Genomic DNA, 17825 nt, shown 5'->3' on the forward strand with positions numbered 1-17825 from the left:
TCATATCCCAACTATAGTTCTTGCCAAACGATTTTGTCTTGTGTGCTTGTACAATAAACAGACAGCAAAGAAAAAAAAAAGTCCTGCCGTCTGTCAGCTAGCAAATATCCTGGCCGTAGATGTCCGATCGTTCTTTTCCACCGTCGTCTAATTCAATAAAGAGAATAAAAAAACAGAACTCTCCATACCTATAGCTCGATCGGAAACGGAAAGATCGAAACCGCCGACGTCGAACGAGAAGGAAGTGTTTAAAAGGGGGAAAACCAACACAACAACAACGGAGCAACAAAAAAGAAACTGCGCTTCAGCATACAATATTCATTTCATCTTCCGATAAACCACCGAACGATCGTTGGGCACGGGTCGAACCATGGTTAAATGGATCCAATCAAATTATCTTTCACCTTGTCGTGCCATTTAATTTCATTTCGATTCCATCGTGTGGCACAGACGGGTTTGCCAACTGGCTGTGAACCGATTGGGGCATCGGCCCCGTCGTGTAAAGGAGGGAAGCCTTCAATTACTTCGAAGGTGTACCTCATCGTTAAAGGGTCAGCTGTAGTTGCTGTAAACTTCGTCAACGTCTGAAACGATGGTGGTGTTGGTTGTGGTTCATATTGAGATGAATAATTTACAGCAAGTACCATCGTACCAAAAGCGGGTATAAAGAGTCTTTCACGTTGGTATCCTATTGATTGAGGACATGATATTTTGGACACACTGTCATATAACTCTTGATCTTTTCTTGCTTGAGTTTCTGGTGGACAAAAAAGCGGATGTTGTACCGTTGTCGGAACACACACATAGAAGGAGCAAAAACTGCTACTTTACATATTTATTCATCCGTGTAAAAAGTTTACCGGCACCACATCACACGACCCGTGCCCGGGACAGGCATCAAACATGTGGGTGATTTCTTATTATCATGCTTTCCAACAACAAAAAACATTTTTCTCCACTTTGATTTGCATTTTTCGGATGCTTTATAATGATACTTGTTGCATAATGTCGTGCGCTGCCACATAATTGAAGGATATCGTGCGTAAAAATGAAATTGGAAAATTAAATTTATTACACACACCACACCACCCAACGTTCGATGGCCATTAGAAAAACATATCTTTGGCATCACATGTGCACCGTACTGTTGTTGAAAAGTTTTTCAAAATTCCGCCCCGAATTCCGAGCCATTCGCCTCGATCAGTGACATAAAAGGCGACACTTTGGTGACATGTTTTTCTTATTTCGCAGTTCAATTTTCCATTACAAAAGACAAACCGAACTGCGGGGCGAACGAGCAAAACAAAGATGTCATGTCAGCTGTCAGCCGATGCCGAGAAGTAGTAGGAGTGTGTCCCCTTAAAAGCTCGACCGCTTCCCCTTCCCCCCCACCCTCTCTTCATCCCATCGAGCTTTGTTTGCTTTCGGTTATATGGAAGTTTGCTGTTGCTCTCTTCTTAGCGTCAATTTATTGTCGAAGCGAATGGGCGTTCTGGCCGGTGGTGGCAAGCAAAAAACAGTAGAAAAATGCTTTCCAATAAATCTGTAAATGCTGTCCGGCACCACCTTCCACCACCTCTTAAGAAGCTGGGAGTAGAAGGAGAGAGAAAGGAGATGGTGTTTTTCACTCCAACCGACCAGGGCACGTACCAAAGCTAACACTTCACAACGGGCAGCACCATTCAGCGTGGCGCAAGTGCATTTTCTCTTCGTGTGTATGTGAACCTAGAATACTTGCAACACATTTCCGTTTTATGGCTTATGCTCATACACACACAGAAACGGTGTGCCCGAGAACACCAGATAAACCCCATTTCTATTTCTCATAAATTCGAAATCGAAGCCATAGCCCACAGTTTGTTAGGTGGTCCCGTGTTCGCAGTTTCCTTTTGCCAACCAATGCACCACACCATATTCCACGTATCCTTGGTATGGCAATAAACTAGACTTTCGGCCAATTCCACGTGTGCTGTGTGTGTGTGTCTCGAGCGGATGGCATATATGCCACCCATAAAGGATGCATTTGGATTCTGGAGATGGTGCCCGGATTACCTTTGCCCGAAGGTTTTGCCAATCCACGCCACAAATACCGTCCAAATTTGGCAGAATTGAAAATTGAGCTGAAAGCGGAATTTTCCACCCTGGCACCATGTGTGCCTGTCACTGATTTTTTATTTTTTTTTCCAAGGCCCGGGAAGACCCAGCAAGTCTGAGAATGTGATGGGCGATCGGATTACCGGGACGCTAGAACACTACACACTGTTGCTTGCGTTTTAAAGCGAGAAAAAAGGTTCCATACGACCGCCAGCCCCCTTACCCCGTGCTGTGGTGGTGGTGCTCAGCAACATATTAAATTTTCAAAAAGCGCCCAAAGAAGAAAAACTATCTCTGCACAATAAATAATAACCCGACATCGGCGTCTGCCATCTCTTTGTGTCCTGGCTATGCTCTCCGTCGTAATCCAATCTGGATGGGAGTAATGGTGGATGGCAAAAAACACAATGGGGACGAGCACAGTAAAGCAATTCTGAGCGTGTTGTCCAGTGGCATGGAGTAAACTTTATCTACGCCTGTTTGCTGGATGAAGAGATGAAATTTCTACCATTAAGCTCGAGATGTTTTTCTCCGAATGACTCATCAAATATCACTTCAAAGCGAGCCACGCTGAACCGGCTCCTCGTGGCTTTTGTTTTTGGGAATTATTCTTTATCAAAGGAACTTCATTTTGGAACAGGTATCTGTCCCGTTTAGGTGGATTTGGATACAGTTGTTCTTATCGCTCGTAGCCATGAATATTCCGGACCTTTAGATCCTTGCACCTGATCCACCAGAGATGCAGGAGAAACCCAAAAAAAAACCAGAAGTTTGCTCACACGACGGTCAATTCAAACAGAAAGCAAGAGGCCAACGAGACAGCACAAAAAAAGCAAGTCTCTTTCTAACCAAAACCACCCAAGCACACCGCAACACATCGCCACAATGGCCAGGAATTGAACAACAAAATAAATTTCTGGCCAGTTTCTTCTGTTTCAATCGACAACGCCAGTGCATCTTGCTGACCAGGCCGGAATAATCCATCTGTTGACCACATGTGTCTGTGTCTGTGTTGCACAATCTTAACCACATTTCAAGTACTCGGTTCTAGCGTAGTCCTTCCGAATCTACAACAATATACATTCCACCATCTGGCTAATCTCAGATAGTTTCTCTCTGTTTTGCCTCTACTGCTTCTGCCTTAATCTATCTACCAATCTCTACCACATCTTTTGCCAGCTCCACCAAGAATCGTGCTCGGTCCGGAAAATCAGCACGTGAAAATCGGCTCAACCCTAACGCTGGAATGTGAAGCCGACGGTAACCCGTTGCCCCACATCTGGTGGAAAAAGGACGGACAGCCAGTGAACGAAACGAGCCAGGTCTTTTTCACCGACGATGCGATCGAACTAACCATCGACCACGTGGAGGTATCTGACTCAGGTATGTAACGGTCACCCTTCTCCCGCCACAGTCCAGCGTCTGACGTTGTAACGTTCGGGAAGTTCGGATGTAATCTGTTGCTCTTACGTGGCCCAAAGGCACCTCACCTGACCTGACCACACAGTCCGAGGGGGTGTGCAATCTTTAATTGATCTAAACACAACCCCGAACGTTGCTCTAGAGATGTGGTAGGAAACGTGACACGTCGCAGCACACAGCTCGTGATTGACTTTGACATGGTTCCCTCTTTTCTTGTTCGTTCTATCATCACTGCACCGTGTCCGTACGGCAGGCACGTACGCCTGTGTGGCCGAGAATGAGCTGGGAATAGCCGAGGTCGAAGCGGAAGTGGTCGTGATCAACGCAGGTCCGCCGCGATTCCTGTTCGAACCGTACGACCTGGATGCAATCGAGGGCACTACGGTCGAGATGCCCTGCAAAGCGGAGAATGACGATATACTTCAGGTAAGTGAAGGGAAAGTGAGCCAGCGAAGAGTGTGGTGAGGACCTTTTATGGTCGGTTTCTTTGAACTTTACTAGTGGCTTGTGGAAAAAATGTGTAGAAAGAGCGAGCGGACGAGTGAGATGGGTGTAAAATCCTGTTGAACGTACACAAAAAAAAAAACAGAGGAAGTCTTGTAAGTAGCCTTCCCCCTGCCGGGGTAGTCTGTCTCGTTCTGCCTTCAGGGTGGTATACAGAATCCTGGGTTTTGTGCATCAACGGGTGTTATGTGTAATGCATCGGATTTTGCCCGAGTACACTTCAGTGCACCGTGTACTCTAAAATTGCGAGATGCACTCTATCCACTCAATAGGAAATTCCCTGGAATGCAACCCATAAAGCCAGCGACCGTGCGCTTGTGTGCGCTTGGTTAAAGCAGTGAGCAGAACACGCGTTAGGCGATTTTAGCAACCGAACTAATTAGACATTTTCACGCTAGAGGTATTCTGGCCCACCGGTACCACTTTGAACCTTTGAAGTACATGTGCAGGAGGAGCGTGTGCTGAAGAACGTCATGCAGAACTAACGCCGGCCATATGAACAAATTGATTCAGGTCGTCCGAACACGGCAAGATGAGAACAGCTCTTTAGAATAGCTTTTTAAAGGATTTTACCAAACACTTTGTCCTCGGGTCTTTTAGAAAAAATGAATGCTCTCATGGCGTCAAACTAAACCCAACTAAAATCATCATCATCACCCACAGCTTGTTCCGGAAGTCTCATTGCTAAAAAAACTGCATTATTGATATTAATCGCTCTACATGATCCTTCTCATTGACAGAGCATAAGGGATTAAGGCAAAACAAAATGAACAAATAATACTCCTAGCTTCACTCGAAACACTCCTAGCTGGAACCTTTCATTAGCGTCGTCCTACTTCCGGCACGGAAGCTTTAAAAGTTCGCACGAAAGCTTCAGCCTCGTCCGTACGCCCCATCGACAGTGAAGCATAAATAAGAAACCTAATGGTCCGGTGATGGATTCCCGTAAATCCCTTCCCTTTCAGTCCGTCCTTTCTTCTCCCGCCCTTCCTGCTATCTTACATATTTCTGTAAACAGCTCATTTTACAGCGATCCATGCAACACAAATCCATCCCTCATTCTCGGTACTCGGGCCAAAACAGCAACGGCAATCTCACCACCCTACACCCCACAAACCAACCTAAGATGCCTTTCCTGCCTGGCCCTAGTTTGACCTTTGCCCGGGCAAAACGGGCAGTACGTGCTAATCTGTCCGTTTCCGATCATTCTTTGCGTTCTTGGTATTCAAGTGCACGAGATACGCGCGTGGAGAAATTTGAAACCTATATCGGACATTACACCCTGTAATGGTGCTGCTTTTGGGGGATGGACGGGAGCTACGGGAGCTATTCCTAACGAGTACGACAAAATCTTAAACCCACCCACCCCATTCCACGTTTGACCACGTGCACCGGTGCTGATGGGCACGGAAAGGCGGAAAGATTATGCAAATTTAAGACTGAAGTTGCTTTACTTTTCAACCGATAAGATACTGTTTCCATCCCGTATCGATGAGAGGAAGGCAAATGGTGTGCGTTGGATGCTTTGGTCTGCTATAAATGGCAAGATTTATGGATCCATTTAAGCATAATTCCTGTCTGATGGGCATCCGGTATGGGGACCGTCCGAGAAGCGCATTTAGCACTGTATCCGGAGAAGCTTCCGGCAAGCAGTATTTATTGCTCAGCAGTGACCACCACCACCGCCATCACAACAGAAAGTGTGTGTAGTCATCAGTTCGTTGTAAAAGATGAACCAGCAAAGTTGGTGTGTTTGCATTTAAGGAAAAGGACGCTGAAGCAAGCAAAATGGCTAAAGATAGTCTCGGTATTATCTCGACTTAAAATCTTCTAATGTAGCCGCATCGTATCGGCGGAAGTTCCTTCGCCAATATTCGCTTATCTTGACGGCGATTGCTGTTTGGTATCAAGTTGTTTGGTATGTAAATATTTACTTCCGATGTCCGCTGACAGTTAAAAGTCTAAAGGTGCTGCGGGCGCAGAACTGTTTTATGAATTCATGTAGCCTTGGGATACGCGCAACCAAGTACATGGTTTCCATGGTTGATTTGAGACACATTGCAATCGGCGATGGAACCAATAAAATCCGTTAATAAAGGACAATGTCCGTTTGTTCCAAAACAAGTTGCTTTTAGCGACCCTCCTCCCAACAGCAGCTGGACGTCTGGGAACGATGTACTCAGCGTCCCCCAACCGCCATTTCTAATCATGTTTTCTGGCTCCGCTGGTCGTTCTTATCTCCGAACAGATCAAATGGCAAAAGGAAGGTCGTACCATAACACCAAAAGACAAGTACCGTATATCATCCGCCGGCAGTTTGTTCATCGCCAACATCACGTTCACGGATGAGGGCCGGTACGAGTGTTCGCTGCTGAACAAGTACGGACGTGCGACGGCCAGCGGTATGCTGACGGTGAAGTAAGTGGTCCACCGCTAGTAAGCTAGTACGAACGCATACTAAACACGCTTGTCCTTTCTTTTCACGGGCTTCAAACACGTTGCAGGAAGAAGGCGGAAGCACTGCCGGGCGACCAGTACGTACGGATTGCGATTGCCGAAGCATCCCGGGAGGTAGATATGGCCATTAATCAAACCATCGGGCGCATGTTTGCGACGGATCGCAATACAACACGCTATCACGACGATCTGTTCCGCATCGTGCGCTTCCCGACCGGACCTGCCCGCGAGATTGCCCGTGCGGCGGAAGTGTACGAGCGAGCACTGGTCATCATACGGAAGCACGTCGAAACGGGAGCTAATCTAACGACCAACACGACCGACTTCTGGTATCAGGATCTACTGTCGCCCGAGTATCTCGATCTGCTGGAACAACTGTCCGGTTGTATGGCGCACCGTGTTACACCCAACTGTTCCGATTTGTGCTTCCACTCGAAGTATCGCTCGCTCGATGGGACGTGCAACAACTACAAGCATCCGGCCTGGGGGTCTTCCCTTACCGGGTTCCAGCGCCTTCTGCCACCGGTGTATGAGAATGGTTTTAACAGTCCAATCGGATGGAACCGGTCGGCGATGTACAATGGATTCAAGAAGCCAAGTGCTCGTCTCGTCTCGACAAGTCTCATCTCTACCAGTACCATCACGCCGGACGATCGTATCACGCACATGGTGATGCAGTGGGGACAGTTCCTTGATCACGATCTGGACCACGCCATTCCGTCGGTAACTTCTGAAAGCTGGGATGGTGTGGATTGTAAGAAGACGTGCGAGTATGCTGCACCCTGCTATCCAATCGACATTCCACCGGGTGATCCTCGCATCCAGAACCGACGCTGTATTGATTTTGTACGCTCGAGTGCCGTTTGTGGTTCGGGCATGACGTCTATATTTTTCGGTAGTGTGCAACCGCGGGAGCAGATCAATCAGCTGACCTCCTTCATCGATGCGTCACAGGTGTACGGCTACACGGAAACATTCGCACAAGAGCTGCGTAATCTTACGACGGAGCAAGGACTGCTGCGTGATGGTCCACACTTCCCGAACCAGAAGCCACTGTTGCCCTTCTCCGCACCGACCGACGGTATGGACTGTCGGCGAGATTTGGACGAGAGTCAGATCAACTGCTTCACGGCCGGTGACATTCGTGTGAACGAGCAGCTCGGTCTAACGGCGATGCATATTGTGTGGATGCGAGAACACAACCGACTGGCGGAACAGCTGCACCGTATCAATCCGCACTGGGATGGAGACAAGCTGTACTACGAAAGTCGCAAGATCGTTGGTGCGATCATGCAGCACATCACGTACGACCATTGGTTACCGTTGGTGATCGGTGAGCGTGGCATGGCTCAGTTAGGCGAATATCGGGGGTACGATTCGACCTTGAATCCGACCATTTTCAACGAGTTTGCTACGGCTGCCTTCCGGTTTGGGCACAGTCTCATCAATCCGATGCTACACCGGTTGAACGATTCTTATCAACCGATACCGCAAGGACATCTTCCGCTGCATAAAGCTTTCTTCGCTCCATGGCGTCTAATGTACGAAGGTGGTGTGGATCCTCTACTAAGAGGCCTTTACAGTGTACCTGCAAAGCTGAAAAAATCCAACCAAAACCTCAACACCGATCTTACGGAGCGTTTGTTTGAGGTGGCACATGCTGTAGCACTCGATCTAGCGGCAATCAACATCCAACGATCACGTGATCATGCTCTACCAGGATACAACGATTACCGGAAGCTGTGTGGCTTGAAAGTGGCGACCGTGTTCGATGATCTTCAGGTCGAAATATCTGATCCCGGTGTACGGCAAAAGTTAAAAGAACTGTACGGCCATCCGAGTAACATTGACCTGTGGGTTGGCGGTATTCTGGAGGATCAGCTGCCCGGTGCAAAAATGGGCCCACTATTTACCTGCGTTCTGGTGCGTCAGTTCCAAGCGCTGCGTGATGGTGACCGGTTTTGGTATGAAAATGACGTGTTCAAGCCGGAACAGTTGGCACAGATCAAGCGTGCCACGCTGGGGCGTATCATCTGTGACAATGGTGACAACATTACGACCGCCACGGATAACGTGTTTGTACTACCGGCAAAGCAGGGTGGGTACAAGCGTTGCGATGAGATTCCGCAGGTCAATCTGGAACATTGGGTCGATTGTACGGATTGTTCGCGCCATCATAAACGGTCTGCCCCGCTGGTGCGTCAGCGAAGATCGGCGAGTCGTGCGAAGCGTGCACTACCAACGAGCGGTAAGCTTGACGTTGCTAAGCAGATAGACGACCTAGAGCGGCCACAGCCCGAAGACGAGGGACATTACGCGCTGAACGATAACCACCTCGAGCAGGTGGATGAAGATTCGTCCTTCATCGATGACGACATGAACGAAGAGCGGATCGAAGGCTTGGAGGCACTGATTGAAAGTTTCCAAAAGTCGATGAAACAGATGCGACGAAAGATACGCCGGCTGGAGCAACAGTGTTCGGCGGCAGTACTGGCAGCAGCTGCCACAGGTGCTAACGTTGGCGGAGGTGGCGCAAATCCGGCTAAGGGTAAGCCACACGGACACTGCGTTGACAGCAAAGGGATTAAGCGATTAAACAACGAAATCTGGATGCGAGACGACTGTACCAAGTGTGAATGTGAGCATCATCAGATCAGTTGCGAAACGGAGAAGTGTGCCGAGCTGATCTGCGAGAACAATCTGGTGCTGGTGAAGGAGCAGGGCAAGTGCTGTCCGGCGTGCGTTGTTTCGGACGACAGTGGAACCATGACCACCATCATCAAAGGTACACCGTAAGTAGACGATACTGAGACTGGGTGAATGGTATTCCAAAGCAATGCCGGAATCATGCCAAAATCTTCCGGGATCTTCCGCATCGAGTTTTGGCGGTTGATCAGATCAACTGTCGATCGATAACCACCCCATCATCGTGAAATCGATTTCTAGCCGACTGAAGTGAACTGAAAACTAGATTTTCTTGGGTGATCCTGAGAGACGTGATCATGTTCACAACATAAAAGCGATATAAAATATTACCGACGGCAGACAGTGGCCAGAAACGGATGAGAATGAAGCGGATTATAAGGAGAGTGAGACCATCCAGGTAGTTACGATACTTATCTATCTCTACTAATCATGTGACTCAGTTTTGTGCCACCAGCAGTTGATAAACGTTTCCCGTTTCGTTAGCTGCATTAAGCGTTAGTGTGTCCTACACATAGGCAGCCCTGTAGGTTGTCTCGGGACTTGAGTAGGTTGTGTCAGACAGAAAAAAAGCCACTTAATCTTACTTTATGTGTGAATTAATGTGTTTCAGTTTGAAAAAATCATCCATCTTCATCTATGTTTTGTTTTTGTAATCTGTTGCGCGTTCAAATAGTTAGAAAACTGATCAAACCCGACAAACTACAGATATTTGCACCGTTTTACAGTAAAAAAAAAAATCCAATGGCATATAGTAAAGGAAAGTAAACACATAGTCACTACAGTTTATCGAAGTTTGCAAACTAGTTTTAGCGCGATTACCGCCATTTATAGCAAGTTTTAGTGATAAGATTTCTTCGTTGGTGGCAATACACCGTAACAGAACAACTGTTCGCCAGCGTCGACAGGCATACTAGTAATCCCAGGTCTTAGATCAGTTTGTTTTTTGGAGAGAGGAGAAAGTAAAGCCCCATCCAGGATATGGCCCTGATATATCGAGACGCGGATCATAGGAATCCACACTGTCTACTTACGAAAGCACATCCAAAGCGGTGCCAAACGACGACGGTTCATTGCGCGTATGGACTTGCTACTAGTAGTGCGGCCGCAGCATATCGTAATGATCGTCTCATTGAGATGCTTTAATACTGACAGACAAAGACGACCACTACTACCGATACTACTACTACCACTACTACTAACTACAATTACTTACTGTAAATACTTTTTTTAAACGTTCCATTTCACCTTGACTAGAGCAAAACTGATAATTCTAGTAAAACCTAGATCGGCACACAGGCACGATCGAACGCTAAAATCCATCGGACAGTGGCCACTCTACCGTGCCATCGAATCAATAAAAGAGGGCTCGATTGCATTGAGGCATGCAGAAATAGGGAGGGACGTACACTAGACTAAATTTTACTCGAAGCGAAAATGATGGAAAAATAAATCACGAAACTGTTCCCCACTCTTCCTTCATATTGAACGCGAGAAAGCAAACAAAAAGAACCCCCCGTGTGAAGGGAACGAAAATCAAACCAATTATTATTAGCAAACAACAACCAATTACTGGATTAAATTTGAAACAAGGAGGAAAAATAAATCGATCTTTAATAGCTATTTCTTCTTTTCCGAACGAAAAACAAACCAAAGGGGTCCTGAAGAGAGTTGTAACGTTTAATTGCGTTTTTTTTATTGTAGTTACTACCACCATACGGAAAGCAATGCAACTCTTCCAACCGTTGGGTAAAGGGTTCAAACAAAACAGATAACAGAAAGAACCTAGAACAATATTCCCAAACACCCAGTTCGTTTCGTTTCTACCATAGCTCTCGCTTGTCTGTTGCTTCTCTTTTTCCCCGGGTTTGGAAGCTACTCTAACTACTTCCTATGTATTTGGTGTGCGATGCTTTGGCAATGATTGAGTTATCCTTCTTGTGGCGCAGCTCACATTCGAGGAATGCTAAATTTCTCCCAGCCCGTACCGTGCTTGCATCGATAATGACCTCATCGCCCTGGCGGGCACCTTTCAGATAGCTCACATGAATGTCGACCGAAACACCGGGGACAGCGTTTTCCTTCGTCATCAGTGCGTACGTAGTGACCACGTCCACGATAGTGGCAGTATATCCTCCGTGCAAACCACCAGCCCGGTTCAAGTGTTCCTCCTGCACCTTAAACTCGGCCGTGCATCGTCCATCGCCTCCACTGACCATTACGAGCTGAAGGGGAACATAGAACATAGAAGACATACAATTAAATCAAATTAAAATCAAAGAAAACTTAACACCCATAGTGTTGGTTCTCCTATTGGTTCTCAGTAAAACCATGTACTACTTTTCGAATTTGACATATTGCTATAAACAGCTTCCGGTTTTTGCTAGTTGGGTCAAGCTGTCAAAACGATGACCGTCAGCTTTGTTTACAACCACCAGAAACGGGATAACAAACGCGATGTTTATATAACAGCGTTCCCGAAAACGAACAAAATGTACTTTTACGGGTAGTTTGTGGATTGTTCCGTGTAAATAAAGCCGAACTCAAGCTGGAGTCGTATTAATTGATTGAAAGGTAAGTGAAACGCTACAAACCTGCTGTAAACATCTATCGTACCCGTTGGTCTTGGTCATCACGGTAGCGATGCTGCGCAACAATTCGAGACCCTTTTTGCCACTCATCGTTAGAAATTGAACGTATTTTAGCTACCAACACGAAGTAATAGCACTGGTTAACGATGGAAGTGCCCTTTTGTACCAGAACAACGATAGTAACACTAGAAAATATACTCCACAAAATGTGGTACTACGTTTCCCCCTTGCTGCCTTTTTTATTTGTGTTGCTTGCTGTCAAATATGCCGCCAACTGTGACAGCCGCCAGGCAGAAAGATTGTTGTTTTGCGTAGAAAATGAGCTTGTTTTTGTTGAAGGTATGTTTGGTGCAGAATTATTCAATCGCATTACGATAATAGTGGCCAAAAAGTATATCAAAATAAGTCCTTTTAGATGACAAAATCGTTGCAGTGAAATTATTCATCTTGTTTCAGGAAGCTTCGTACATTCGTAAACCAGGATGGAGATGCAAGAGCTAACCGCATTCCAGCAATCGGATGAAATCACCCAGCCGTTCACGATCAGTTGCGCCGGGGAAGTGATAATAGTGTGCGCTAAGGAGCAAACATTCGTGCTAAGACTAAAGTACAGACACATCGTCGAGGATGGTGCAATCTGCTACGAACTGTCGCGCATCAAATGCTCCAATGCCCGGCCAACCGGCGCACTGCTAGCACGCGAGGATGTCATCTACAATGCTAGCACGATGGAACAGCGCAAGCAAATAATGCTGGATCAAACATTCTTTCCCAACATAGCCAAGGTGTTCATCAATAATGTCCAGTCGTGGTTATCACCGGTCGGTATTTTCGAAAACAATCCTGGTAATCATCTTATCGCGAATCTGACCAACATGGGTCAGCTTACAATTTATCGGCTCGAGAAACAGTTTCAAAACGGGTGGGAAACGTACCTGGACGTGTCGGACACGTGGCATTCGCACATATACGATCAGCATCAGATCGATAGCTTCGAAGAGCTGCAGATCATGGTGAACGAGATTACGATCACTTGTTTTGCGTGGGAAAGCGTAATTTACCAGCAACCGGTGCGGTTCGCGTTCGGTACAAAGTCAGGCAAAATCGTACTCTGCCATCTGGCACCGAACTGTCCAAAGATTGAGCACGTGCACCAAGAGGAGGAAGCATCACGCGTGATCAAGTATGTAGCCGTCCAAGGACAACATCATTTTCTGCTGGTTGGGCTCGAAAGCGGACGGTTAGGAGTGTACCGATTCGGGAAGAGCAATGCGGCAAAGGAGGGTGCTTATTTGGCCGAGTACATTGCAACTTACTTCGAGCGGGACATTCCTTTCTCGGCGATCGAGTGCGAGGTAGAACGTAAAGCGAATGGAGAAGAATTGCTGCTGATACTAGCGGTGAAGGGAACCTATTTGCTAGCGCTAGAGATAGCTTTCGATGGTAAGCTGCTCGGTACCGTGACACTGAATATGGACAACTTTATGGTGACCGGACTGCAGCAGGTTTGCCCCCGTACCTACATCGTAACAACGATGCCGGGGAAAATATTTCACATCTTCGTCAACGGATCGCGCTCACGGAACGGCATGCAGATAACGCTGCAGGAAGTGAACAGCGATCTCAACGTTGGTTCCTACGCACTGTACGGTGTGGCCGCATCACGTACCCGTTCCGCGTGGTTCTTCCTGGGCTATCCATCGAGACGGTTCGATCACCTAACGCTTCGTTCGCCGACATGCATCTTTTTCTGCCGCTTTAGTCAAATAGATGCGCTGAAAACGTTGCTCCTGAACAACACCAACAAGCTGGACAAATATCACGATGCAGTAGAGATGATTCGTTTCCAAGGCAACAAGAATGCCGACACACTGAAACCGCTGGAAGATGCGGTGCTAGTACTGTCGCTCGATGAACATTCCATGTACCAGCTGAAGCTGCAGCTGATACAGCTCAGTGCGAAGATAAGCTATCAGTCTAAGCGTAGCAGAGCGAGTGCGGAGAATCTGTACAGCCAGCATCAATTTATCTGCAGCCTGATCGAGGTGATCCATGCGTGTCGGGTTGTTTGTTGGATGGCCGATCTATTCACCAACGGTACCACACTCGTTCCTTTGCAACAGGATGCGTTGCGTTGCTTGCGAAATTTTATCCGCTCCATGGTCCAGGAACAGTACGCGGGCGAGTACGAGTACTTGCTGACCGACTTGAAACCGTTGCTGAGTCAAGTGTTGGGAAGCACGGACCCAATACCGTTGCCGTCCATTATGCACGAAGTGTGCACGTTCTGTGATGATCCGATCGAACCGAACAGTCAAAGCTGTCCGAAGACGCATCAGGTGTTTCGGTGCATGCAGACCAAGATACAGGTTACGCTCGAAAGTGTCGAGCTTACGTGCGAGATGTGCGAGCGGTGCTCGGTTCGGACGGAGTTTTTGGACACGATATTTCAGCACGATACGACGCTGGTGGATTATCGCAAGTGCTTCATATGTGACGCTGCATTTAAGTAAATAGAGTTGTTGTAAGACTGCGCTGAGAATGGAGGACGTATCTCCGGAGACGTAATAAACTCAAATAGAGTAAGCTTTACCAATAATCGGCTTCTTCTTGTTCTGCATTTGTAAAAGAATCAATTCAGCCAATTTTCTACGAGTTCAGTTATTGGTTGGTTCAGATAATGAACTCGTTCTGTACTTTTATGTCTTGTAAATCTTCCTGGTGAGGCAAGAATCAGCGATTCCCACCATGTACTCGTGACTAGAAGAGCCCGTTTCTTGTTTGTATTCGTCGGAGAGCTCTCATGTGAGCAAATAACAACTGACGATGACAAACGATGCATTTATGTCTCAGATGGAGATGAAGAATTCTTAAAAAAGCTCTTTTTTCGTATAAAATCACACACACGCAATTTATTTAGATTTTGCTCCAAATCTTCAGCCCATAAATTAAAAACGCACACACACAAAGTGAAAGGTTCAAAATCACATTTCTAAAATAATATGCACTAAAAAAAAGATAAGTAATACGTGGTAATTTGCTATGTGAGCGATAGAAAAGAAAATCTAATGCCACACGGTTCTGGAAAGCATCACAACCCAAATTGCTGCAGTTCTTGGTGCTCGTTATGCCGCCTCCTTGGGTTCGTCGTCGTACAGGTAGATGTAGGGGTTGTTTTCGATTGTTAGTATGTCCTTTTCCAATTGTTTCAAATTATTTTCCAGTTTCGCCTTGCGTATCATCTTCGGCACGGTGTCCGTCAGTAGCGGAAGGCTTTGGTACTCTTGCTGCAGTTTTTCCCAATTTTTCTTCAAACCCTTTACACCGGTGAAAATTAATTTAAATTAATGGGATATTAAGACAAGAAACTACTACTTCTAGCTCTAATTTCCCTGCAGCGCTTACCTTCAGCAACTCGACCCGTTCCTCCTGCGAGATATACGTACAGCGTGGCTTTTGCTGTGCGCAATCCTCAATCAACCGTTCCTTCTGTGCGGCCAGATCTTTCTTTCGTCGCATCAGATATTGTGGTACTTTACCGAACTTCGGTCGGCACATGTAGATCGGCATCAGGCCCGATCTTTCCAGATCGTGAAAATCTCCCTTCCGTGTATCGGCATACCGTGGTCGCGCCTTCTTCGGGCTGGTAGCAACAACCTTTTTAATGTTCTCCTTTTTAAAATCAACCACCTTCAACACCTGACAGGCGCCAGATTCGTTCGGTTTGGGAACCGGTGGTTTGTGGCTAGTGCAAAGCCGAACCGGTGCCGATTTAGTGGCCCGATAGCGTGGGCCACAGTTTTTCTTCAGGAACTCGTTTGGACCGGGCAGTGGAATCTTCGAGAAACCCATCGTACGGTGAGCGTCCTTGCAGGATTTAGTCTCCTGCCGGACCTGATGCTCAAACCGGGAGTGGTAGAGCGGGGGTTTGGGAGGCTTTTCGGGCGGTTTCTTTTCCACGTTGTAGATGTTCTCGTCGTGAATGTAGATGTTAACTATGGACATATTTGAAGGTTGGCAGCAGCACGTACGGAGGAAGAATTCTTAATCCTTTGGAAGAGCAGAACCGTGTGGCAAACCAGAACCGCTCGGAAGATTCTCGAGCACTAGAGCAAGGATCCAGCAGGAATAATGCTCCCGTGCTGCAGCGATCTACTGTCAAACTATTTGATTGAAACAAACAACCGACCACCTACTGTTTGCCACATCGTAGCAACCGGTGCGGTGTGTGCTTTTTTTTTGTTAAACATTCCCCAGCAAGAATCAATCTAAGCATGCGAATAACTACGGGGCCACGTTTCAAACGCTTCTCCCTAGGCAACCGGGGTGCATGTGTTAACCCGCACGCAACACCCGTCAACCGTCGTTGTTGACTTTGATGCGCCGACGCTACCCCTAGAGGTGATTTACCTCGGCATTGAAAGCAACCACCTTCTAAGTACAGTGAGTTCTACAAGTATTCGTCTGTGTGGGGTTTGAGGTATTTTTTGTATAAAAATAGTGTCCATAACTTGATCGGGATCTGTGCTCTTTGCTCCTGTTGGCCTCGATATCAGCAAGGTGAATCATTCATCTAGTTTACTTTACTCATCCATGACTTCTTTTAAAAAAGATCCAAGACTATTTAAAATAATTTTTAGACAAACCTAACCGTTACATTCTTTTCAGCACGCTTTTTGGTGAAAAAGTTACATCTAGACTTATACATTCTGCACTCACTGTATTTGCCGCCAATCAAAGGGCGCAAAAATTATGTTCGGACAAAGAAAAGGAGAGAAAATATAGGCATCATCAATGCGTGTTTTTCCGAAATTATTCTACAAAGCATAGTAAAACTTTTTAAATGTTCTTTGAAAAGGGTTTTCATAATTATACCTACAGAAATTTGAAAAAAAATTTAATGTTAATGTTTGCAAAATAAATAATCCATTTATCAGATACAAGGGGAGGACCGCAAAGGAATTATCACCACTTGAACTGTATTGACAATTCAACCACATGATAACGTCCTTACAGTCCTAACGCCCCCTTTTCTCAGAGCTTTTCCGCGTTAATTTTCCTTTCACTAGGCATACTCCCACTAAAACAACCTCTCCCGTTATCAGAGATAAGGCGGAAAATTAGATTACCGTGGAAAATATGGGCTCAATATCTATATATTACCGCCCAATGCGTCGCAATTCGATTAAAGTTATCTTCGGTGGAAACAGTTCACGTGTCCCCCTTGAAATGAGCCCTATCGCCACACCGACCGTTGGAGAACGGGTACGTCGAAGAAGAAAACCCACCGGTGGAGGAATTCTATCGCTTGTTAAGCGTAAAAAAGCGAACCTTCGAGAACGGAACCGGATGCATGGGCTAAACGATGCGCTCGATCGTTTGCGGATGTGTGTACCACTGCCGGCGAGTGTGACAACTGCAGCGATCCGGTCGAACAGTGTGGATCACCATCAGCAGCAGCAGCAGCAGCACGGTGGAGCACCAGCAGCCGGTACAACAACGCTGCAGAAGCTTTCCAAAATCGATACACTACGATTGGCACAAAACTACATCCTGGTACTTCTGGAGGTGTTGCACACGGGACGTGGCTTCAAGTACGAGCGGTTGGTGGCCACTTTGGCAAACCGTTTGAGTCAGAATACGGCCAATCTGCTTCGAACAAAGCTTTCGCTTGATCAGCAATTACAAGCCGGACTGCTGGACGGATGTAACGAACATCAGGAGGATGGATTCTGTTCCACAGCTTCGGATAACCATGGACAGCTGGTTTCGTGCTGCTTCTGTTCACACGGTACAGTGTCATGGTCGAACGAGAACGGATCATTCAGACGAGCCACCAATCACAACCAGTGGATGGCAGCAACTGGTTACGATTGTACCTTCTGTGGTTACGGCAACGAGGAAGACACACAACCACCAACATGTCACCATCACTACTCACCGAATCTGCATGCTCCTCGTGAAGAATTGTTCGATTTTTGATGGGCACATCTCCGCCATTTCTCTCTACTTATCATTCGTTCCGAAGAAGGTACGTAAGTTATTTATTCTTCA

At 46.6% G+C, this 17825-nt stretch overlaps 5 protein-coding genes across 6 annotated transcripts in view; 3 read left to right on the forward strand and 2 right to left on the reverse strand.

Moving 5' to 3' along the window:
- LOC126561345 (peroxidasin) overlaps positions 1 to 9274 on the forward strand; it is a 71031-nt gene extending 61757 nt beyond the window's left edge. For both annotated transcript variants that reach the window (XM_050217444.1, XM_050217445.1), the window contains 4 exons: positions 3274 to 3477; positions 3770 to 3942; positions 6269 to 6438; positions 6525 to 9274. In XM_050217444.1, the coding sequence (XP_050073401.1) occupies positions 3274 to 3477; positions 3770 to 3942; positions 6269 to 6438; positions 6525 to 9273 (3296 nt within the window). In that variant the 3' untranslated portion in view covers position 9274. The remainder of the gene's footprint in view (positions 1 to 3273; positions 3478 to 3769; positions 3943 to 6268; positions 6439 to 6524) is intronic.
- A 1786-nt stretch (positions 9275 to 11060) lies between these two features.
- Positions 11061 to 11870, reverse strand: LOC126563240 (acyl-coenzyme A thioesterase 13). The gene is made up of 2 exons (XM_050219868.1): positions 11775 to 11870; positions 11061 to 11405 (listed from the first exon to the last, which is right to left on the reverse strand). The coding sequence occupies exons 1-2, from the start codon at positions 11859 to 11861 to the stop codon at positions 11061 to 11063; spliced, it is 432 nt and encodes a 143-aa protein (XP_050075825.1). The 5' UTR covers positions 11862 to 11870.
- A 381-nt stretch (positions 11871 to 12251) lies between these two features.
- On the forward strand, positions 12252 to 14284 carry LOC126561788 (uncharacterized). Its single transcript, XM_050218107.1, has one exon. The coding sequence runs from the start codon at positions 12254 to 12256 to the stop codon at positions 14282 to 14284; it is 2031 nt and encodes a 676-aa protein (XP_050074064.1). The 5' UTR covers positions 12252 to 12253.
- Positions 14285 to 14896: 612 nt separating this feature from the next.
- On the reverse strand, positions 14897 to 15800 carry LOC126561149 (enkurin). The gene is made up of 2 exons (XM_050217093.1): positions 15177 to 15800; positions 14897 to 15088 (listed from the first exon to the last, which is right to left on the reverse strand). Exons 1-2 carry the CDS (start codon positions 15774 to 15776, stop codon positions 14897 to 14899), a joined length of 792 nt encoding a protein of 263 aa, XP_050073050.1. The 5' UTR covers positions 15777 to 15800.
- Positions 15801 to 17000: 1200 nt separating this feature from the next.
- Positions 17001 to 17753, forward strand: LOC126562857 (neurogenic differentiation factor 6-like). Its single transcript, XM_050219449.1, has one exon. It carries the CDS (start codon positions 17001 to 17003, stop codon positions 17751 to 17753), a length of 753 nt encoding a protein of 250 aa, XP_050075406.1.
- Positions 17754 to 17825: the final 72 nt, after the last annotated feature.

This window comes from Anopheles maculipalpis, chromosome 3RL, assembly GCF_943734695.1.
Source record: "Anopheles maculipalpis chromosome 3RL, idAnoMacuDA_375_x, whole genome shotgun sequence".
NCBI classification, from domain to species: domain Eukaryota; kingdom Metazoa; phylum Arthropoda; class Insecta; order Diptera; family Culicidae; genus Anopheles; species Anopheles maculipalpis.